General features: G+C 33.1%; 3 protein-coding genes across 3 annotated transcripts; 1 reads left to right on the top strand and 2 right to left on the bottom strand.

The window, feature by feature from the left end:
- Positions 1-675: 675 nt before the first annotated feature.
- On the bottom strand, positions 676-4,327 carry LOC108456155 (serine/threonine protein phosphatase 2A 57 kDa regulatory subunit B' kappa isoform-like). The gene is made up of 2 exons (XM_017754757.2): positions 2,589-4,327; positions 676-1,325 (listed from the first exon to the last, which is right to left on the bottom strand). Exons 1-2 carry the CDS (start codon positions 3,738-3,740, stop codon positions 969-971), a joined length of 1,509 nt encoding a protein of 502 aa, XP_017610246.1. The 5' UTR covers positions 3,741-4,327; the 3' UTR covers positions 676-968.
- A 1,932-nt stretch (positions 4,328-6,259) lies between these two features.
- LOC108450750 (uncharacterized) lies at positions 6,260-14,477 on the bottom strand. The gene is made up of 5 exons (XM_017748510.2): positions 14,020-14,477; positions 11,338-13,870; positions 9,330-11,084; positions 7,526-7,751; positions 6,260-7,432 (listed from the first exon to the last, which is right to left on the bottom strand). The coding sequence occupies exons 2-5, from the start codon at positions 13,795-13,797 to the stop codon at positions 6,864-6,866; spliced, it is 5,010 nt and encodes a 1,669-aa protein (XP_017603999.1). The 5' UTR covers positions 13,798-13,870; positions 14,020-14,477; the 3' UTR covers positions 6,260-6,863.
- A 5,482-nt stretch (positions 14,478-19,959) lies between these two features.
- Positions 19,960-22,962, top strand: LOC108476163 (gibberellin 3-beta-dioxygenase 1-like). The gene is made up of 2 exons (XM_017778284.2): positions 19,960-20,476; positions 22,332-22,962. Exons 1-2 carry the CDS (start codon positions 20,001-20,003, stop codon positions 22,891-22,893), a joined length of 1,038 nt encoding a protein of 345 aa, XP_017633773.1. The 5' UTR covers positions 19,960-20,000; the 3' UTR covers positions 22,894-22,962.
- Positions 22,963-22,985: the final 23 nt, after the last annotated feature.

Raw genomic sequence — 22,985 nt, forward strand, 5'->3', positions numbered from 1 at the left:
AAGAAACCCTAAAACAAAGAAAAGAAAGGCACGTAAAAATTGCATGCTTACTAGCATAACCAACAATGATAGGGAACTAATACGGCAAGCCACCCTCTGACAATCAAAAAAACCAGTAAGGATAAACTAGAAACAAGAAGAAGAGTTGGTTTCCAGCAAACGTGAGAAAACGGAAACCATAAAAGAGAAGAACTGAAACGGGAAGTTATGCGCCGTTAACAGAAGAAGAAGGTGAAACGTCTTCTGGGAAATCTCTATAGAGCTAAACGAGAGAAAAATTACATATTTTCTAATATTCTACGATTATAAATTGAATTGTTTTATTATTAAAATCTTTTTTATTCGAAATTAGAATATTTTATTTATATTTCATTATATTAATAAAATAATAAACCCAAGTAAAAACACTTGTACATTGACCATTTGAGTCTCAAAAATTTATTCTTATAAAGCATGTACGTTTTGACAAATAAATATGGCAAGCTTAAAATGCACTCCTATATCCCCTAAAAATGTCAAATTAAACCTTGTCCTCAATTATTTTAAATAATGTAATAAAATTTTATAAATATATATAAGCATTTTCCAGTATTCCACTCCAATGCAGTTAATATTCAGTTAAACTAATCCAATGTTGCAAGAAAAATACTATCAACAGAAATTGGCACAACTGTGTAAGTTAAGGTGAGAGAATTAACAAAATTAGTTGATACATAAAGTTTGCATAAATCACTGCATGGACCTCCCCATGATCTTTCCAAGGAAGCAATTAATATCCCATACAGTAGCACGGAGAATACATAAAAGCAAATTACAGGAAACGGCTGCTAATGGAACATGCAGGAAAAAAAGGAGGAGGTTCCCACCACTTGAAAAGGCAGCTATTTGCATAAATTTCCCATTGTTGCAAAAGGTGGGAGAAAAAGAAATATCAAAAAACTTAGGGAAACTCCAGTTCTGGAAAGCAGTTAATAGGCAATTGGTGTTGCCAAAGGAGTTACCAATACAGCGGTATTTCCAGCTATTGGCTTGAGACTGGCAGCATTTTCTAGTTGCTTCCATGCTTCCTTCCGTTTCTCAGCTAATATGCTTACCTTGGCCTCTTCCTCCTTAAAGTGAATATGGCAAGATATGAATAGTTGATCATCCATCTCCATGAACATCTTTCGGACATTTATTGTCAAGTTGAGCACCGCATGATTCCAATGGTTCTGGGCATTCTTTTCCAAGGCTGGAAGTATGATGGGCAAAATCACATGCCGGTTATGTGCAATTAGGTTTACAATTTGATCGTTATTCCAAAAGAAAAGTGCCCTTTCAGCAACCTGAAACAAGTATATTTAATAGAATAAACTTATTATTTCTTTTTGACGATCAAACAAGTAAATGACTAACATCTTATAATAATTATGAACACCATATGAGATAACAAGGCCAAGAAAGAACTCTTTTTAAAGAACAGAAGGCACAACAGTTGAACACTAGACATTCAAGAAGTTCATGGCATGCAGTCCACCAAAATATCCTCTAAGGTCAAGACAGCTTTTATTGTAGTTACAAACTTATTGCAAATGAGGGAATTTACTCTAGCCAAGAGTTTAGAGTTAACAAGTAGCCTTGTAACTTAAGAAAGCCATTTTAGCACATCACTACTTTTATGCCTAGCCTAGCCTAGCCTAGCCTAGCCTAGCTTGATAACCTTACAAACTTAGAGCAAATGTTTAAACAAACAAAATTGCAGTCACTAACTGAAAGTAAACATACTTTTGGTCCAAGATGAAGGCATAAGCAAAGCTTAATATTGGTTGGTAGCAAGATAGTTGATAAACAACTTATAGTCAATTAATATTGGCTGGTTGCAAGATAGATAAATCTATTATTGGAAAAGAAAGAGAAATAGTTCTCATAGCTGGTTAGGTATAATGTTTTCTAACTGTTAAGTTATATTAATAAACCATTATGCCGAATTAATAGCCTCAAAAACCATGACATTCTCAACCCTCATAAGACATCCAAAGATACCCCACAAACAGAGGTCAGGCTCCAAGTTGACCTGAGTAAGGTTTACTTTAGGTCAGATATGGATATAAACATAAGCTAATATTCATTAAAACCAACCACAATATCAACCCCAAGATTTAGACATTATGTAAGTTACCAGATCAGAGCCTATCCCCAAGTTATGCTCATTTGTAGTCAAACATAGTAAAAAAAAGGTTAAAGGTCAACTATTTAAGAAATTGATGCACGCCCAAGCATGAATAAATGCAACTAAAGTTCACATGAATAAAATATCACAAGAAACATTTCATACATTTCAGACAAAAGACTAGTAATTGCATTTCTTAACACATTAATGGATGCATCCTTTAACGTGATATTCTAGAAAGTTTAACACTGAAAAAAGAATGAAATAGAAGGTGCAGAGCATGATAAAAACTTTTCCAAGAAGGGGATAAAAAAACAAGTCATGCACCACTTTGGATAAAAGGAAGACGGTAAAATACTGAGTATGAGATCAATAACTAAAGAAAATAGCACAATTTAATGTTAATAAAGATTACATATCAAAATATAAAGAAAAATACCTGGAAATGGAAACTGTTAATGCAACAGCCAATCCGCCAGAATAATGGGACCATAACCTTTTGGAACTCCACCATGTTAATGGCTTCCAAAATCTCTTCCAACTCACCGAGAAACATCAACTCCTTCTGGCTGTTTGTTATGGGCCAGTACTTCAACAACCCCCGTATCACTGTACTACACAACTTCGGCTCCTTCTCAATGAACTGAGAAACGCAATAAGACAATTGTTGAAAATAAACACCCAAAGATTTTGGCTTGTGAAGAGGAATCAAAACCCTCCACAAGAAGATCTTGTGCTCCTCCTTCAAAGGCAAAGCAAATCCACTGATTATACTGCCGAAAATCTCCAATAACTCAGCAATGCCGTTATGCCTCTCAATCTCAAAAACAAACCGATAAAATATGTTGCTTATAGCCTTCCGAATAAAAGGTCTATGAACCATGAACTTCCCATAAACCCTATGCAGTATAGTCTTCAAACAATCCCTTTCCCTTGGATCCTCCGAATCAAACAAGTCAAGCAATCTCAAAATAAAGGAATGATCTATATACTTTTTAGCTACTTTTGCATCGAGACAAGAAGAAGTGATAAACTTAACTAGCAAATCATACACAATTTGCAAATGTGGCCAAGCCGGATCAAACATCGGCTCCTCGTCATCATTTTCACCTCCATTACTCACAACAGACCGATAATTGGGTGGGAAAACTCTAAACAAATTCACAGCACACATCCTACACGTGGCTAAAATTGCAGGTTCGCTAAATCTAACGGACCCAGACACAAAATCCAACAGCTCTAGCAAGGTTTGTCTTTTAACATCTTTTTCAATTAAATTTTTAGTCGGGTCAGTGAAATCAAAAGTTACACAACAAAGGCTAACTTTACTCACAAAAAGATTCATCTTTTCCGAATTTGGTACATCTTTGAATGGCAACAATGGCTCGATTCCCGCCACAACACTTGCCGGAAAAACAGCGGAAGATGTCCGTTTTGGAGCGCAGGGACGGCCAGAACCCAAATTCAAACTGTTGGATCGATGAGGTTGCGGGCTGGAGCCCGCTGTCGTGCACGAGGTTGACCTAGTAAGCTCGGGCGAGTCCGATTTCCCGGATTTCCGTGGGAGTTTACTGAGGAATTGCCTTAACATCGCAGATTTCCAGAGGAACAAAAATCAAAACAAAAGGAAATTTTAAGTTGACGACCAAAAGGAGTTCTAAACAGAAAGGAACCACATTGTCCAGGGGCTGATTTGGTCAATTAATCTAACAATGTTAGAAAGAAATAAACCCTAACCCTAGATTTTGTTGACAGATCTGGGGGTGAATGAAACACGTTCAGATCGAACCAAAAAGCAGTGGAACGGATTCTCTAAGAGAGAAGAGGAGAACCTTTTTCAATCAGAAGCATTTTCCCCAAAACAAAACACAAAGAAGAAATTTCACAACTATCAATTCAACCAGAAAAAAAAAGTTAAAAGAAACAGAGACAAGATAGGTAAATTTAGATGACAGATCAGAATCTCATTATTCTGAGTGAAAAGAGAGACAGGATTGCAAAGTTATAGAAGAATCTTCCAGAGGAGATTTCTAGAGAGTGAAAGAGTGGGAAACTGCGTGTTTGGAAAGAAAGAAAGAGAAAGAAAATCAGATTGAAGAAAGAGAAATAGTTGTTGTCTCTTTTTGAAATTTCCTTTTATGCTACAGATCTATTTATATAAAAGATATAAAGTGAAGGGTGTTATTAAAAACACTTATTTAAAATACATAATATATTAGAACGAAGTTTTGGTTGGATTGTAATTTAAAGTTTTACCGATCTAAGTGGGGTGGGTTGAATTGAATATTTTTATTTTTATTGACTGTTTTAAAAATTAAAATATCTTTAATTAATATAATTTAATATAATTACAAAATGAGATTCTCATTATTTTTCTAACTGTTTGGTTTTTGTTAAAAAAAAAAAATTAGGCTCAAATATTTTTCCTAACCGAGTTGGTAATCGATTAATTCGTCATACCAGTTTAATTACAGGCTTAAATAATAACGGACAAAACCAGGAGCCGATAGGGCCTAGCCCTCCTAAAATAGGAATTTTTTTTATTTAGGCTTTTTGAAATTTTTAAAATTTTAAATTAGTAAAAATAAAATTGTACTTTAACCTCTTAAAAATAATAAAAAATTGATTTAATCCTATAAAAATTTTAAAGATAGAAGCAATTAAAATGATATCTTTCTTTGAAATACAAGTGTTTTCCTCTCACGCTCCTCGTTGATCAAACTGTGTACTTGCACTTAAATTTTAAAGATAAACTTATTTTTATATTTTTTATTTTTGAATAGTAAATCAAATCAATCCACGAATACATATACTCATCACTCACCTTAAGCCATCAAACATTGAACTCATCGTCACTTAAACCCCTCACTTTACACCTAATACAAGTACAATCATCACACTTCAATCTCCTCCATTTCCTTATTACCAAAACCAAGAACCCTCTATCAAAAAAAAAAAAACCGAGAACCCCATACTATTCCATACTAGTAAAATAACAAGTTTTTCTATAGTTTTTAATATTTCTAATAAAATTTTGTTTTATAAAATTCTATTAATTTTAATATTTTTGTATTTTTAATTTTTATAACTTATTTGTAATTTTTTTAAAATTAATAGTTTCTAAAATTTTATACTATTTTATAATAATTTATAATAAATTGTATATATATTTCTAATAAAAATCTAAAACATTTAAAAACTTTCTATAATTTTAAGTATTTTTCTAATTATTTATAAATTTCTAATAATTTTTATGATTTTTATAGTTTATATTTTTAAAATTAGATATTTTTAAATTTAATAAATTTCTTAAATAATCAATTAAGCCCCGAAAAAAAAAACGAAGCCTCCACGTTATCATTTTTATACCTCAACTGCTACATTATCATTTTTCCACGTCAACTTACCATGTTGGCACTTAATGGTCACTAAGAACTTCAACAGAAAAATGAATTTAAGGGGCTTTATTTGACATTTTATAATTTAGCCAATGTAAAATAATGAGAAATTTTGAAAAATTACTTCTTTTAAGTGGAATTTAAAAAAAAAAAATTGAGCCATTTAAAGTAAATTTGTTGTCAGAATTTTGAAGACCTTAATATAAATGAAATTCTTCCACTAAATTCCATATTTACACCTGAGATTTTAAAAAATTAAGTAATTCATAAAACGTAAAAAAATTTACTTTGAACATGAAAAATTTCTAAAAAATAATAGTCAGTAATACATGAAAGAATTATCTAAACATCAAAATCCTCTTAAGAAATTATGTGATCCAATTTCTTAAAAAACGTAAAGGAATTATTTAAAATGGAGTTAAATATCAAAGTTTTACATTAACTTTAATCCAATTTGCAATTTTATACATTCAATCCATAATTTTCTGTTGAATCCCTTAAATTCATCTTTACCAGAACCCCACACCAAACAACCCATTGCAATCAAAGTTTGATCTTAACATACCCTCACGATTAGGAAATGGTACCAAAATTAGATAGAGCAATGACGACACGGTTTAAAAGAAGTTGCTGTGGTTTCACATAAACGCTTACAAATGAGAAATTTCAGACGCATTGAAACGATGGGGAATCGAAGCCAACAAAAGACTCCTTTTGACCTCTAATGAATCTCTGTGAACATCTTATAAGATAATAATAATTACTTACAGCATTTTCTGTTTTCACTTCAGACGTACGCTTTTGTTTTCATACATATATCTATCAATTCCAACCATTTCAATCACACAGGAAACCTCAATTTGATTCCAAACGGGATGCTGTATTATTTGAGCTAACCAGCTACTGTGATATGACAATATCAAGGCTAAGGGGGAATAAACGAACAAAATAAGAGATCACGGACCCAAAAGAAAAAAAAAATCTGTACAGATATCAGCAGCCTAAATTCCATGCACCGCTTACTGGCAGGATCAAAACATCGTTTTTACGAACCGAGTAAACTGCTGCTGGGATTAAAAAGAACCTACGGGCCCCCAAAAAGCTGTGAAGTTAATGAACTGCCACGATATGTAGCAAAAGCAAAAATCTACGCCCACAGCTTTCCTGTTGGAACCTCTCCACTTGATCGGTCAATGGCAACTCCAGGCCACCCGTTTCCAGGGAAAACGGTATCTATTCTCACGCATTCATCAGCTCCAAGAAAATGGCGCTGTCTAATTTCATTCACTCCTAGACTCTCTGTTGCATAGGTCATTCTACCCATCACCATTTAAGTCCTCAGAAGATTCTTTCATTGCCTCTGCAGTTGCAAGAGCAACCATGGCCTTGTGAATTGCCAGATCTGCTCTAAAAAGCAATCTCTGGGCTTTCTCTCTCTTGAACTTGGCCATTTTAAGTGCATGCTGGGCTGCGCTAGATGCATCACGCAATGTGAACTCATCAATATCAGAATTATCCCACTGTTCAGGACCGTGCCTTTGAACGCTATCAGAGAAGTAATGCCGCTGGCTTGACCACTCACAAATGCCCCTGTTCCATTGGTGAATTCCATTTCTCTTGCCAATTAGCCTGTGATTGTATGAATCCATCATTTGTGGTCCATTTGATGGTAGAAAACTGCCATACTTTTTTGACTTGCTTCTTTGAAGTTTCTTGATATGATTCTTATCAAACCTATCACTGCCCATTGGGAAATACGCCATGTTACCAGCATCTCGTGACCTTGGTGATGCTTGAGACAGTGGGGAATCTTCTAATGATTCATAGTTATGTGCAGGATATAGAACCTTTTCATCCCCAAACAGGAAGCCATTTGATCTTCTGCCTGAAATTACAGCAAATGGACACAGTTTACAAAGGAAAATATTAAAAAAATTAAAAAATTAATAGGCAGAAAGTGAGCGTAAAGAACATTTACCAAAGGAATGACAGCCCTCGTGATCTACCAAGGCATGTTGACTTTGACCGGAAACTGATATTTTCCTCTGGGATCTATGCTTTGACCCTTTATTTGGAAGTTCCAAACCCCGGGGTTTCATGCAGAAAGCAAACATGGGTGGCTTCTCAATGGATTTAGAGTTAGCTTTGGACATTGCTTGCTCCCACTCTCTCACTTGCTGCTGGTACCTTTCCCACAATGGCGGCTGCATGACAACCAAATATTTTATAATAAGTTGGACGTAATAAAATGTTTCAGATAAAACAAACCACATGAACAACAAACAAACCAAAGAAACATGGTAAAATTGTCAGATAAAATTACAGCCAGAAGAGATGAACTTGAAAACTCTTCAGGCTCTAAATTAAGATGGGAGATAGAAGCAATAATATACTGCTTTATTGGTTTCCCTCAAATCCTCATTTTCAAGTTAATCCAAACCGTTTTCTTTAAATTCCAAATAAAGCACTATGACATTACAAATGTAGTTATTGCCAAATCCTCTCAAGTGCTCTTCATCAACTATTTTTTTGGTTAATATTTCGGCTTCTATAGCACAATAGTATGTCTATGATTCCAATATGGCAATACTTGGACAATTTTAATTATCTTTTATGAATGAGAACTTAAGGCATGTTATTGGTGGATATGTAAGTATTTACCTTGACACAAGATCCCACCTGCCAGAATGAAGAAAATTTCTTCTTTTCTAGTCAATGAAGAAAATTTCTTCTTTTCTAGTCCCTATATTTTAGTCTAGTAAAGTATTGTCTTCAACCATATAAATGGCCACTTGGCATAGTCCCTTTAAAACCCAAGAAAACTGTATGTATACATCATTCAAAACAAAAGCCGAGCATAAACAATTCCAGAAAAAAAAAAGGAACTATTTTTAATATATTTTTTAACAAGTAATACATATACTTGGCTTTTTATTCTTTACTTCCATTTTTAATTTACTTCAAATACTTAATCACAAGATCATTAACATGCTAGGTGAAATATTTAAAAAGGATATGAAGCAAAATGTATTATAATCTATCTTTTCCTTTCCTTCAATAAACCAAACCAGGGTTGCTCATTATCCGTGCTTTTACTTTTCTTTACACATTTTAGCTATCCAAACAAAGAAATGAAGTACCCATTCCTTTCCCCTTAAAACCCTCTTTTCCTTTCCTAACTCAATCCAAACAAAGTGTTAAAATGAATAGGAATAGCCACTAAAATACAATTTCGACAAAATAGAATTAATATGATTAAGTGTCAAAACTTCAAAAGGCAATCAATCATCTTTACCCAGGAACATAATACAAAAGATCCCTAAGTTTTACACCATGGGTTCCATAGAAGCTACTAAGGTTGATTGCAATACACAGACAAGAAACAAGGAAAAGATCCTAAGCTTGACACCTACGGTCCTTTGGAGTCGCACTTAAGCTTGAATGCATCACCCAAACACAAAAAAAAGATGCTGGAAATTATTGGATAAAAGTCTAAATATCAATAGAAAGAATACATTGGTTTAAATGAACTCCTACAAAATACAACTACTAATCCCCATGCTATGTTTGGGAAGATGAATTAAAAAAGTCTATTTCGATTTGATTGTTATGTGAATTTTGAGGATGAATCCAGAAATTAACTAAGAATCAATAGACCTGCATTTTTAGTGTACAAAATAAATCCATAAATTCCAATCTGCTCGTAGACTAAAAAGGATTGACATTATAGACATAAAAGTCAAAGAAACAAATGCATGAAAAATAAGCATTTTGAAAGATACCTGGAGATGACGAATCAAAGGCATTCCAACTCTCTGCCTCTTCTGCTTCCAATGCCCATAGATTGCTGTGATTACTTTCATGGACCCAACTCCAGCCATGAGCTCCTGTATTTCTTCAGAAGTAAACTCATTGCACTGTTGAGTATATGCAGCCTTCTCAAACATGTCCATAATCTTCTCAAACATTTCATCAGACAATTCCAAAGAATTGCCAATATCACTTCCAGAAGATTTCTGAATTATCGAAATCCACTGTTCATCATCACTATCCATGTCATATAAAACACGGGATGGATCCAAAGCCATCTCGACATCAGTTTCAACCTGACGTAAGTACTTGGAAGAACTGCGAACAAATGCCACTTCCACTGCGTTTTCATCATATTCCTCTATCAAGCGAACCCCAGGAATAGGAATGTTCTTCACAGAAGCAGCTCGAACATTTCGGTTGTAGCACTCTTCATGCATCTCCTTGAAAAGAGCCCACTGACTCCTGTCTGTGAACTCCAAGATCCAATCCTTTCCTCCTTTCCACATCATAGCATGTGTAAAGCGATTGGTAGATCCGGGCTGCAGGAACTGATGTGCCTTGTAAGAGTACCTCATAGACCCCGACACTTTCACAGCCAGCTTCCATTCATTATGATCAAAAAGCTCTAGCACAACCTGCACTCCACATTCTCGCCATCCTCTGTCACCAATAGTAATTAGTACATTTGCATCACAAGATAATAAATCCAAGTTCCTCTGGGAGCCTCTAGAAACATCAGACGATCTCTTCTCATTAGCCCTCCTAATTCGCTTGTGAGGAAGAACTCTCTGCTGCAGGCCTTTACTTCTTGAGCTGTAATCTAAACTTCCAAGGGGCATTGAGTATGACACCTGAGTTCGTGGCTTCTTAGGTCCATTTCCAAAATTACCGTGAAAGAAATCAGCCTTCCCATCTGACCACCCATGAGCATGAAAACCAATCGATGAACTACTTCTATTTCGATGCCATGTACTTCTAGGAGCAGTAGGATTAGGACTTGGGATAATGCCACTGTTCATATTCAAAGTTAAATCAGTAGACTGTCGTGTACTGGGTAATTCACTGTCAACATGCTTTCCATATTGATCAAAGGGTGGAATCTCAACCCTAATGCCACTCAAAATGGAACCAGACCTTGCAGTCTCCTTATCAGCATCAAATGGAGACTTTGATAACAAAACAAATTGCTGAGACTCAGAATTGTCACATTGTTGCTTTTGTAATGGAACTGAGGCTATGGCTCCAACTTCAGGTTCATGAGAACTGGCAAAAGTTCCATCAACAATTTGATCATTATTTTTGTACTCTCGAGAGGACTTTTTCAAGCATCCATTACCACAACCAGAGAGATCAGATGTTAACTCAGCATCAGAAGCAACTTCCTTCGATGAAGCCTTCAGATTTTTTTCTACGCTACTTTCAGAATTGTTGTTCATGGAGTCATCTCTACTAGAACTGTCATCCAACAACAAATTACCAGAGCTTCCTGGTTGCTCAATGGAGTCATGATCGCCAAAGCTAATGCGAGCTAGACTACGTTCCATAATTAGCTTAAGATGCAAACTAAGAAAGAATGTTGGTGCAGCACCAAAAGAAAGGGCAAACCGAGGAAGATTTCTAAGCTTCTCAGAATTGCAAGAAAACTGGCCAAGTTTCAGAAAACTAGATTCTCTGGAGACACCCATAAGGCTGATACCCTGCCTATACTTTCTCCTACTTAAACCCTGGTCAACAAAAACAAATTTCATACTATTTAATACAGATACCAACAATAAAAGAAAGGTATTAATATCTCAGACTGTACAGCAAGTTTAAAACTCGCAGGAGCCTATGGTTGATAGTTAATGAACACAACCAAAACTAAAACTATATAAAGATTTTTTGAGGCATGGGTGATCACAAGTAAGACATACTCACAAAAAAAAAAAAAAAAAACATGAGGATTCAATATCAGAATAACATGGAGAACAAGCATACCTCAACTGATGAGGAGACTTTGCAAGCAGGGGAACCAAGTAGCTGATTAGTTCCATTCTGAAGCGCCTTAATGTTATCATAAGTGCAATCAGACAGAGGTAATTGCCTATTGAGCAGAGTATGTTTTTTCAGCTTAGAATCCAAGAACATCCATTTTGAATGCTTCACATCATGGAAGTTGTAAAAAGCAAAGACAATCTGCCTCCTGAAATCTTGAGAACAAGATAATTTGAACCTGATTGAAGTTACAGGCAACTGCATACCAGTATACTTCCCCTGCTCAGTGGGTCGATAAAATACCATCAGGACCTGGAAAACAAAAGCTATAGCCTGTTTCAGGGAACCTTCAAACAGGAAAAACCTGAGTCCAACTTCATTATCGACGAAAAGGATCTCCATATGGACCATTGGCCAGACAGTCATCACTGTACCACACTGCAGCAACAAAAAAGTACGAACTAGCCAAAGGCACTTTGTACCAAATAAGTTATTTGAGACAGAGGGCACAGGGAAGCTCAACCCAAGCCTGAATTGTTTTGAATGTATCAATGAGATATTTAATTGTAACTGCCCTGCATTATCACTAAACAACAAATCTCGTTCAGGATCCAGCCTTCCCAGGCAAGCATCAACTACACCCAAATCCTGAAATTCATCAACACAGACAAAGGATGTGATAGATTCAGAAGCACTACTGGTGATACAATTGCCTTTAGAAGCATGACACAATACATTATCTGTCCTGCGAAAACGCCTTCTAAAATATACGATAGGATGTTTTCTGTTGGAGTAACTAGTGCTACCCAAGGAAGAATCCTGGACCCTTCTGCTACCAACCGATTTGCCTGGCAATGCAGTGGAATTGAACAATTTAACTTTGCTTCCCTTCAATGAACCCTCATAGAGACAACCATTTTCATCAACAGCTTCATCACACGACAATGGTTGACCAGGAGAACTAAGAGATGAAGCAGATGTTTTCTGTCTCTTCATGGATCGCGAAGGGCAGGATTTGACACGATGAGTTGAGCGAGCCAACCAGGAGATGATGGGCTCAGAATCCATATAGCTCCCATTAGAACTGTCATCTTCTGTCATGAAATTTTTCTTTCCATTCTCTTTGTTGAGCTTCACATTCCTGATTCTATCATCAGAACCTCTATCTCGCCGAGTTCTTTTCCGTTGGGATTTGCAGGGAAGTTCACTAGGAAATAGCAGGAGTTTAAATCTCTCATTCCGTAAATCTATCCATTCCTCATCACGGTCATCATATTTGACATGATGAAGCTTTCTCTCTTTGTCATAGTCATAGACAAGGCCATAATACCAATTCTTGTCCAAAGGCCAAAACACCTTGATTCTTCGATTCAACACCCAGTCAGCATCCAAGTCTCCAGAGAAAATTTCATAAAAATGGCGCCTTTTCCTTGAGTTGACCTTCTCTTTATGACTTTTCCGTGGTCTCAATATCCTACCAGAAGCATCAACAGAAGCAGATTCAGAACCAGACAAATTCTTAGACCCAGAACTAGCATTCTGACCGGAAGATAAGAGAAAAGATAATCCATTATCAGATGGTGACACAGAAACTTTGCTGTTTGAAGAAAAGCCAGTACAGCATGGGTCAAACCGTGATGATAACATCCTTGCTGCATTTTCTTCTAGATTCTCTTCATCATCTTCTTGAAAGGCGTCACAAGTCTCTACTAAACTCTCAGCCATGTTAGCAACACTTTTATCACTCTTTACAGAATCTTTCCTCTTCCTAGGCTTCCTCTGTGGTTTTCTTAGCAAAGAGTCACCATCATTTACAGCTAAGTAACCAGCAACACCATCTTCTTCCTTCAAATGCTGAATTGAAATGGACTCACTGTTCCGGTTTTCCTTAAAATCATCAATCTTATCCTGTTTAACCTTCAAAGACTCATTCTGAATGCCAGAATCTTCACTGACTAACTTCACTTCCTCATTAACAACTTCTTTACAATTAGACCGCCCTGCCAACTTCAGCGCTTGCCCATCCTCAAATTTTTTCCGGCCCACAAACCGTCGTTTACGCCTTGGGATCTTAGTACCATTGTTGCCCAAACTAACTGAAATGCCATCAGCAGTACAGCCATTGTTTAATTTCTGGCTCAAACCCAACTTCTTCAAGCTTTCTGGATCATGCAACTTCGAACTGAACCCCCCATTATACACTTCAGTTAAACTCTTGCTACTATCGCTATCATGGACGGTTCTAAAACTACTGAGAGGCAGAGATTTCCTACTCTTCTTTCTCTTGTTATTATTATTACTTCTCTTCTCACCATCACCTTCTTGCGAACTTTCTTTCCTCTTCAAGCTCCTATTTTCAGAAGACTCCTTTGAATCACCAGATTTATACAAACTCTTAAGATCCAAAGATCTTGATTTCTTAGGAATTTCCGCTCCATGAGAGTTTCCTATTCTATTTTCCATTAACAATCCCTCAATCCAAACAGGGAAAACAAAATCCCCCACTTTTCACATTCACATCACACATGATTCAGATCTGTAAAAACAAATTTGCACTCAAAAAAAACGAAAAATCCCTCAAATTTCCAATAAATTAGCCGATAAATCCCAATATCCGTATATTCAGATTATTTTGAACAAATCAAGCAATTAGCAAAGAAAATCGAAATAAACTACATTTGTTACCTGGATCGGTGCTTAAAAGAACATCAATTTCTCCGCCGAATAGTGAATATCAAGAGTACGAGCGTAGGCTAGGTTAGAATCTAGGGATTTTGAATTGAACCCTAAATCCCTAATAGATTTGTCGATTTTTTAAAATTATTTTTGTTGATAATTCTTTTTCTGAAATTCCTTCTTTTTTTTCTTTTTTTTTTTACCGTGAGAGACGGGACGAGTCTAGGGTTTCCTTCAGTTTCACGAGAGTAAGGGCTTAGATCGAAAATAACCAAAAACAAAATGAAAATCATAAATTAAAAATGGAAAAATTGGTAAAATGTATACTAAACTTGGCTTTTCGATTCAGCTACGTGGCAAAAAGTTAACCCTCAGATTTAGAAAATGCGGTGGGATCTTGTTCGGATTTATTTAAAGTTGCATGATTAATTAATACGGATTGATATTTTCGTGGAGAACAATGAGATTAAGGAACGGCACGATTGGCTATGCTGGAACGTGGACGGTTAGGATTTTGAGTTGATACGTGAGATGTGTGGTAGCGGCCCCAATTTTTTTTTTTTTGTCATAAGCGGCTCGATTTGCTGAAACGTTAAATTTGAAGGAAATAAAAGGTTTTAAATTTCACACTTCCATTTTGTATTACTTTAAATGGCCCTACTGTTTTCATAAAATAGCAAAAATGCCACCGAGATTTTCAGTCAGTAGGCGCCATTAAGCAAAGTGAGAAAGCCACCCGCTAGCACGAAACGTGAAGAGAACTCCATTTCATTGTGAACACGTGGCAGAATAATAATGCGAGCAGTGCGGCGTATCTGAGCTTAAAATGGCGAGTTGGATGCCGATGGGCGTCTGAGTGAAATGGTGAGACGAAAAATTAAGGTTAATTTGGATTGACTGTTAACTTACTATATAATTATAAAAAATTTATTACATTAAATAAAAATTTTAAATAGTTAAAAAGTAAAATAAATAATTTAAAAGCTATTAAGTTCAAATTTTAAGAAAGTAAAATTTAAAAGTATAAAAGAATGTAAAAGGAAAAATCATAATAATAAAATAAGAAGGATACGTGGTAATAAGTAAAAGAAAAAGGGTATAAGTGTAAAAAAACCAGTAGAGATATAAAATTTTCATTGGAGCTTAAAGCTCCGGTTGAAAAAAACTTCATCAGTGCATTGGCGAAAGATTTCACTGCGCTTGACCTAGCAATCTAAAAGGATTGCAGCAGTGCAATTGAGCCGAAAAGTGACTCTAAACGTGTTGCAGTGGAGGTAAAAGTGCATTCAAAAGTAACCTAATTGTTGAATGGATTTACAATAGACGAGTTTTTACCGGCAAGCCATAGATAAAACTACTCATTCCAATTTTTGTTTAAATTTTATGTTTGTAAAATATTATTCTAGATTTTCTATTTGTTATAATAATTAAATTAGCAGCTGGTTGATAAATTAAAAAAATTAATTACTGAAAATTTAAGTATTAAAATTTTAATTTACAAAAATTTATTTGGTTTATTTCTTAAAATTAAGTATGGGAATTAGACTATTTGATATTTGTAATTTTTAAAAGGGTAGACTATATAGATTATCACTCAATTTTTAATAATTTTCATTTTAGACACCAAAAAGATATTTACAATTTAAGCATTAACATTATATAGTTTGAACGTTTTGGTCACTCTCGTTAAAATAGTAAATAAAAAAATGACATGAATTTTTTTCTAAAATTATGATTTTCGTCATAATTTATGTAAAACCCGATTTATTGTTATACATTTAAATAAAAAATTATCATTTTAGTCACCCTAACCTTTTAATATAAATGAGGTTTACCCGTTAAAAATGAGGACATTTGCATTGCTGAGGGCCCTTTTCTCTAGAGTAAGATTAACGCAGCGGTAAGGAAAAGAAATTGGGAAGGGAAAATGAAGGAACGCAAGAAGGAAATGGAAGATCAGTGTTCTCTAATACCAAGAAATGAAGAACCTAAAGTTATTTCAATTTGTTATTCATATTACAAGCCTTATTGAGAACTTTATGGTCAAATGATAGTCCATGAAGAAGGTTTTTTAGGTGCCAAATTTGCAGGTCTGGGTTTCGTTGTCCTTGCCACTTTTTTAAGTGGTTTGATCCACCGATGAGTTATCAGGCAACAAATGTTATTGTTGGTATTTTACAAAAAAATAAAAGAAATGGAGAGGAGGAGGATGCAACGAGTTTGCTACTTTACAGCATGTTTTGTTGGCCTGTACGTTGTATTGCTTTTGCTAATGAAGTGAAGATTTACAGCATGTTTGATGAATCTTTATGTAGTTGTTGTGATTAGGTTTTTTATTGTTGTGAAGCTTAGGTTATGTATGTTGGATCTGAATGAAGCTTAATTTATGTATGTTTAATGAACCTTTGGTGAAATCGATTTAGTTATAAAAAGATAAATATAAATTTAATTTGATTAAGCAATTGGAAACGAAAATTTATAGATTGTAATATGAAGCTAATATATGTACGGAGGGGTAAAAATTATTAAATTTTATTGATTAAAACTGTCAATTTTTAAATTTGAAAAATCAGTCAACTTGTTATGACTTTTTGAATGGGATTCAAGAATTTCTGTGATGAGATGTCTTTATAATGTTCGAATATCTCTCTCTTAACTTCGAAATACAGTTTAAATCACTCAATTTCGAGTTTGGAAGCTCAAGTTGTAATCGTTTTAGTGAAAATTGTGCGAGTAAAATTTTTGGACGGGATTATTACAAAAATTATTAGCTTAAATCATATTATATTCGATTTTTAGACTTAATTTTTATTATATATGAGCCCTAATATTGTGTTTATTAGGTTTTATTATTTAATTAGTTATTTATTTCAAATTTTGGATTTTTTGAAATATTTTCAATATACTTGAGAGTCTTATTTGGGTGTACTTAGCTAACTATATGAATGCATCTTCATTATTCATTAAATACAAAATTGTTTTTGTTTATTAATAAAATTTTCAACTGTAAAAGTTAGTTTCTTTGTGTAAGATTGCGTTCTTATGATTTTTTAGACACAATTTTCTTCCGATTTTCTTTATTTATTGGAGAGCTGATTAGAGTCATTAATTGAGTTTATTGGGGTTCATATCTCAAAGGGTCCATCTTCTACTCTTTATTTTATTGCTTATTTATTACTTTGAATATTTATTCTTTATTCTTAAATTTATTATTTTAGTCATTTTCTTTGTTTTTATTATTTTCCTAAATCTATTTGGTCTCTTGTTTTCAAGTCAAATCTAAATATTTCTTTCTCGAGTTTAACAACTTGAATAAAATCTTCTTCCACTGTCCCTTATCATTCCTTATCAAAAGTTGTATACATAAGTAAATCAATTTGATTTCAAAAGTAAAATCGAAACAAGCAATACTTGTACAACTCCTTACCCGAGCCAAGGATCCCACATTGGTACACTTAGTTCACTAACTTCACATAACTTTATCAAAGCCTAAAAACTTTATTTGAACTTTATTAGAATTTTTTGAAGTAATTTGAAACATTTATAAGCTTCTTTTAAATTTTGGTTGCAATCAGGAGTCATTCAGGCCAAAATGAACAAAAATAGGAGAAAACATGGCACTTGTACCATACATCTTCCCAATATCAATACATTCATGAATGCAGAAAACCCAGAATTAAGCTTGAAATACCTCAAAAATATATCTAACCATCTTTACATATTTCCCGATCAATCTAAATCATATTTAAACCTTAAGATATCTCATAAATCAACATATATTCAAGGCATGACTCAACCTTGATTCACTACACCATCAAATTCTTTCAACTTCTTTAAGCATTTTTCTTTTCGTTAAAGTTGTTATACATTAATTGCAACTCAAAATACTTATGTATATGTTATAATCTATACCAAAAATTCAATTTCAAACAAGATAGGAAAGTTAACTACCACGTAAACATTAACTCCCCATTAGCATAACCTCACTCTAATCAGCTTAACTTAGTACATAATATATTAATTTTAACTATTAATGATATGTTTAGAATTGCATCAATAATAAAAATATATATATTAAATTATAATATATTTTAGAACAAAAATGGTGGCCGAATTGATTAGGCCATTGGTTTACTAGTTCAATTGATTTAATCGATTCAATTGGTCCATTCAGTAATGTTAAATAAATCATTAAAAATTCATAAAAAAATATTATAAAAAATTATTCAACCGGTTCAACCACTTAATCAATTGATTTATACTGATTTCTGAGTCAACTAATCTAATACATTTCTCTATACTAATACATTGACTGCTTCCTGATCCAACCAACCAATCCAGTCTGGATCAAGTAACAATGTTCAAAATCCTCCTAAATAATTAATTTTTTTTAGAAAAAAATGTTTTTAAAGTTTAAAATTAGTTGATTAAAATCCAAATTTAAATTCAATTCTATCCAAATAATAAATTTAGATTAATCCAAAATTGTAAATTTCAAATATTATAATTACCAAATAAAAAATATAAATAAGTCTAAAATTTTAAAATCCAAATGACTGTATTGTTTGCTAGTAATGATTTGATTTGATAAAGAATTCAGATGTAACACGCATACCACATCATTAGAACTTTGATTTGTTCGTTTCACTGGTTTCATATATGCATGCAGATAAATTCAAACGCTAGAGTACTCAGCTAACCTTGCAAATAACTCGAATTAGATTAATATGAAAATAAAATATTTATAACTCTAGTTACTTAAATTTCATAGTAAAACATATAATTTTTAATATAAAATTTCATATTAAATAACGACACATGTTATTTTTTTAATCTAATGAGCCGACCTGACTTTAAAAAAAAAGGGGGGGAGTGGCTTAATCTCCTTGATTAAGAGACAAAAGGAAATACAAATAACGCTGGCTATTTGAATTATTATTTTCTTATGCAGTTGTTGTTATTTGACTTGGCTTTTAAGTATTACACTTGTGCACAAAGCACGCAAGTCCCTTCTTATCATGGAACATTAAAACTGTTATCAGTCATTGCGATGCATGAATTATCTGTTCCTTCTTTTGTCTGATTCAACCAATCACCCAAAAATCCTTCCAAATTTCACACCCAGACAACATTCTGTACAAACAGCCACCCTTAACCACTTCTATCTTATATATCTATTCTTATACTTTTATATTATAATACAAATCTTGATTGAGTTGGTATCACGAGTTAATCATGTACTAAATTTACAAAAGTATTCTTCTATAATTAATATGATGGGATTTGAACCCTGACTAAGTGGATTAATAAAACCTTAATTTTACCACTTATCCAAAACTTCATTTTAATGTATTTTGTACATTTTTTTAATGTGTACAATTTGCTATCTCCATTAGTTGTGTATATTAATAATATTGTTAATTGACGTTGGAGTCAAAAGTCAACTCGACACTAACTCACAATTAATAATAAAACCATGATAAATAATTGTAGTGTATTTAGTATTGTTTATATGATGTATTTATGTGTTTAATTTTATTTTACTCATAATTTAACCTAATTTTTTATTGTAATATATATTTCATACATTTTATTGTTTTATTGTATGTTATTTTTATACACACATTTATATTCTAAATCATGGTTTCTACGTGCATACGCATGTAATAGGTTTTCTAATTATATATATAATTCATATGAAATTTGATACATTAAAAAATCATATTACATATTTTGATAGGTTATTATATTTATATTGTGTTTGTGTTTATATTAATTTTTTATCATATCATATTTTAATTATTTTTCAAATATTACATTTGTTGATGTTGATAACATGTTAATATTTGTGGGAGGCAATTTAATCTAAATTTAATTCCAATTATATTATATTAATACATGACAACCTTATATGTGTATATAATTGCATATGCTTTTTTAATTAACCCTAAGCATACTTTATTTGTTTAGTTTTTCTCTTTGAACTTATCATGACCACCACTACTACTCTCGCCCAAGTCTACAGTGAACATCCTATCCAGCTCCGCGATATCATTCCTTTGGATTTCAACTCCATCCGGTCAGTGCCCGACTCACATGTGTGGCCAATATCAGATGACTTCTCATCCGATCACCAGTTACTGGTCCCGATCATTGATCTTAAAGATCCCAATGCTGTAAAACTTGCAGGACATGCTTGTGAGACATGGGGTGCGTTCCAAGTTATTAACCATGGAATTCATTTGAATCTTCTTGAAGAAGTGGAGTCGGAGGCTCGACGGCTGTTCTCTCTCCCTACTCAGACGAAGATGAAGGCATTACGCGAACCGGCAGGTGCCACCGGGTATGGTCAAGCTCGGATATCCCCTTTTTTCCCAAATTATATGTGGCATGAAGGGTTTACCATCATGGATTCACCGACTGATCATGCTAGGGCACTTTGGCCGACGGACAGTGCACGTTTTTGGTAAGTCCTTGCACTTTTCTATCATTTCATGCATGCACGTAGACAACCTTCGATGAAAATAATGATAAAAAAAAGTATGAATATAGCTTATTCCTGGATGAATGCATTGAAGCTTAATTTCTTCATTTCACTAGTAAAATTTTCACGTTTCGTGTTGGAGTGATTATTTTTTTGTATAAAATTATAAAATATAAATTTGAAAGCTAAAATATACTCTAATTCTATATTCTCTATTTTTCGGATTTAAAAATATAAGTTTAATTGTTACTACTATTTAAAAGGTAAGCATCGACTTAAACCCTAAAAAATGAAAAGCCACGTGTTAGTCTTAAGCTTTTAAGATATCAAATTATATATAATCATGTAATCTTTTAACCGAAAAGTTGATTATCTTAACTATTTGGATTAATTAATAATATTATAAAATATATAGATCAAATTATATTAAAATTTAAAATATATAGATTCAATTTCAAATTTAATCATATTAAAAGAACCAAAATGAAATTTAATGTTTTTATAAAATAAAAAATTATTAGTAAAAAACCACCTATTAAGAAAAATATGGTCCTTCCTTTTATAGATCGGAATATAGATTTGAAACTTTCCTTTTATCAATAAGAATCGAGATGGATTTTGATTTATTTATATGAAAGTGGATTTTATTTTTACCCAAGAAAAATCTGTCACTTAATGGGAGTAAGGACCTTTTAATCATTAGATCCTTGATTGGCTATTCGATGGAGCTTTGAGTAACGTTAGCTAGAAACTAAGTTTAAATTAATACTTATTTTTGGAGATTATTAACATAAGATTAAATTTTATGAATGTACCCAAATAAAAGATTTTTTGAATATCATATATTAAGTTTCAAAATTTTTCTTTTCTTTTCTTTTCAAGTAAAAATTAATTAAGTTGTTATATATTTTATTTTAAACACGTTAGTATAAATTTAATTTTATTACAAATTTATTTAAACATATTCGTAAAGATTTTTGTAAAATTTTAACTTTTATATGATTAATTTAAAAGATTTAAACTCTTATGTGAACTATTAATTAAAAATACTAGGACCTCTTTTGAGTATTTAACCTAATTATAATATAAGCTTATTAATGTAATTAATTCTCCTTTATTTTTGTCTTTTATTCATGATTTAATTTATCGTCGTTTGATAATTTGAGAACCAATAAGAGAAAAAGTCAAGATTTAAGCACGACACATGATAGAAACAATTTAATACAAACTTTTATACATGCTAGCTTTAGAGTGCGTCTAATTTTTTATATCCAATCGAATAGGCTTTCATGCGCAGGTTGAAGTAAGCTAATAAGTTAATAATTGCCTGTTGAACTCCCTATATTAATCTCATCAAATAAAATCAAATTCAAAATTTTAAAAATCTATCAACTATTTTTCTCCAACTCTATAAAAAATTCATTTTAGATTTTCGTTTTAATTGTTAGTTTTTTTTTAGTTTTTGAACTTTGTGAAATCATCCCAAAATAGATTAAAAAGAAACGTTTGTTAACTTTATTAAAGTGACATTCACGCGTCAGTAATTAATTAAAATATTAAAATATTAAAAAAATTAAATATATATTTATACTCTTTAATAATATTGATAATTTATTTTATAATTTTTGGGTTTTATTTTAAATTTTTAAAAATAATTAATTATGTGGCAATGTACAAAGTTAATAGATGAGTATTTCTGTCTTTTAAAAGAAAGTCGAAGATTGAAGTTGGAATATTTTTCTTACTTACATGCATTAAGGGGAACAAAATCATCTTATTTAAGCTCACATTTGACACCATTCGTCCATGCGTTTTTCCCTTTGTTACATACAAACAGCGATGTAATTGAGAGATATCAGAAGCAAATGAAAGTTCTGGCAGAGAAACTCACAGATCTCATCCTCGAGTCGTTGGCAATCTTCCGAGAAGACCTAAACTGGGACGTAGGTTCACCTTCCACCGCTCTTCAGCTCAACTCCTACCCTCCATGTCCGAACCCAAATCGAGCCATGGGTCTAGCCCCACACACCGACACATCCTTCTTGACCATTCTACACCAAGGCTCCACAAGTGGCCTCCAAATCTTCAAACAAGGGGCCGGTTGGATTTCGGTACTACCCGTTAGCGGTGCCCTGGCGGTGAACGTCGGCGACCTTTTGCATATTTTAACCAATGCTCGGTTCCCTAGCGTGCTTCATCGAGCTGTTTTGAACCAAGAGGGGTCTCACAGGTTATCAGTGGCTTACTTCTACGGATTACCCATTGATTGTAGAGTATCGCCATTGTTAAAGCTCTTAGATTCAGGCGAAAGTCCTAGATACCGACCTGTGACAGTGAAAGAATATGTGGACATTAAGTCTAAGAATTTCAAGGAACCACTTACTTCGATTAGAATTTAATATTAAATTGACATTTTCTTTAACGTTAACTCGTTTTAAACTGGCGCGGCGCATCAGTATTTAATTATTATAATAATATATTTTAAAATGTA

Source organism: Gossypium arboreum, chromosome 7 (assembly GCF_025698485.1).
Source record: "Gossypium arboreum isolate Shixiya-1 chromosome 7, ASM2569848v2, whole genome shotgun sequence".
Classification (NCBI taxonomy): domain Eukaryota; kingdom Viridiplantae; phylum Streptophyta; class Magnoliopsida; order Malvales; family Malvaceae; genus Gossypium; species Gossypium arboreum.

Excerpts from the sequence above, each read along its gene's own strand:
- LOC108456155 (XM_017754757.2), bottom strand. The coding sequence starts at position 3,740 with ATGTTAAGGCAATTCCTCAGTAAACTCCCACGGAAATCCGGGAAATCG. Across the intron at positions 1,326-2,588 it reads TTAACAGTTTCCATTTCCAG|GTTGCTGAAAGGGCACTTTT; the intron begins GTATTTTTCTTT and ends TACTTGTTTCAG.
- LOC108450750 (XM_017748510.2), bottom strand. The coding sequence starts at position 13,797 with ATGGAAAATAGAATAGGAAACTCTCATGGAGCGGAAATTCCTAAGAAA. Across the intron at positions 7,752-9,329 it reads CTTTGATTCGTCATCTCCAG|CCGCCATTGTGGGAAAGGTA; the intron begins GTATCTTTCAAA and ends GTTGTCATGCAG. Across the intron at positions 7,433-7,525 it reads CGAGGGCTGTCATTCCTTTG|GCAGAAGATCAAATGGCTTC; the intron begins GTAAATGTTCTT and ends CTGTAATTTCAG.
- LOC108476163 (XM_017778284.2), top strand. The coding sequence starts at position 20,001 with ATGACCACCACTACTACTCTCGCCCAAGTCTACAGTGAACATCCTATC. Across the intron at positions 20,477-22,331 it reads ACGGACAGTGCACGTTTTTG|CGATGTAATTGAGAGATATC; the intron begins GTAAGTCCTTGC and ends ACATACAAACAG.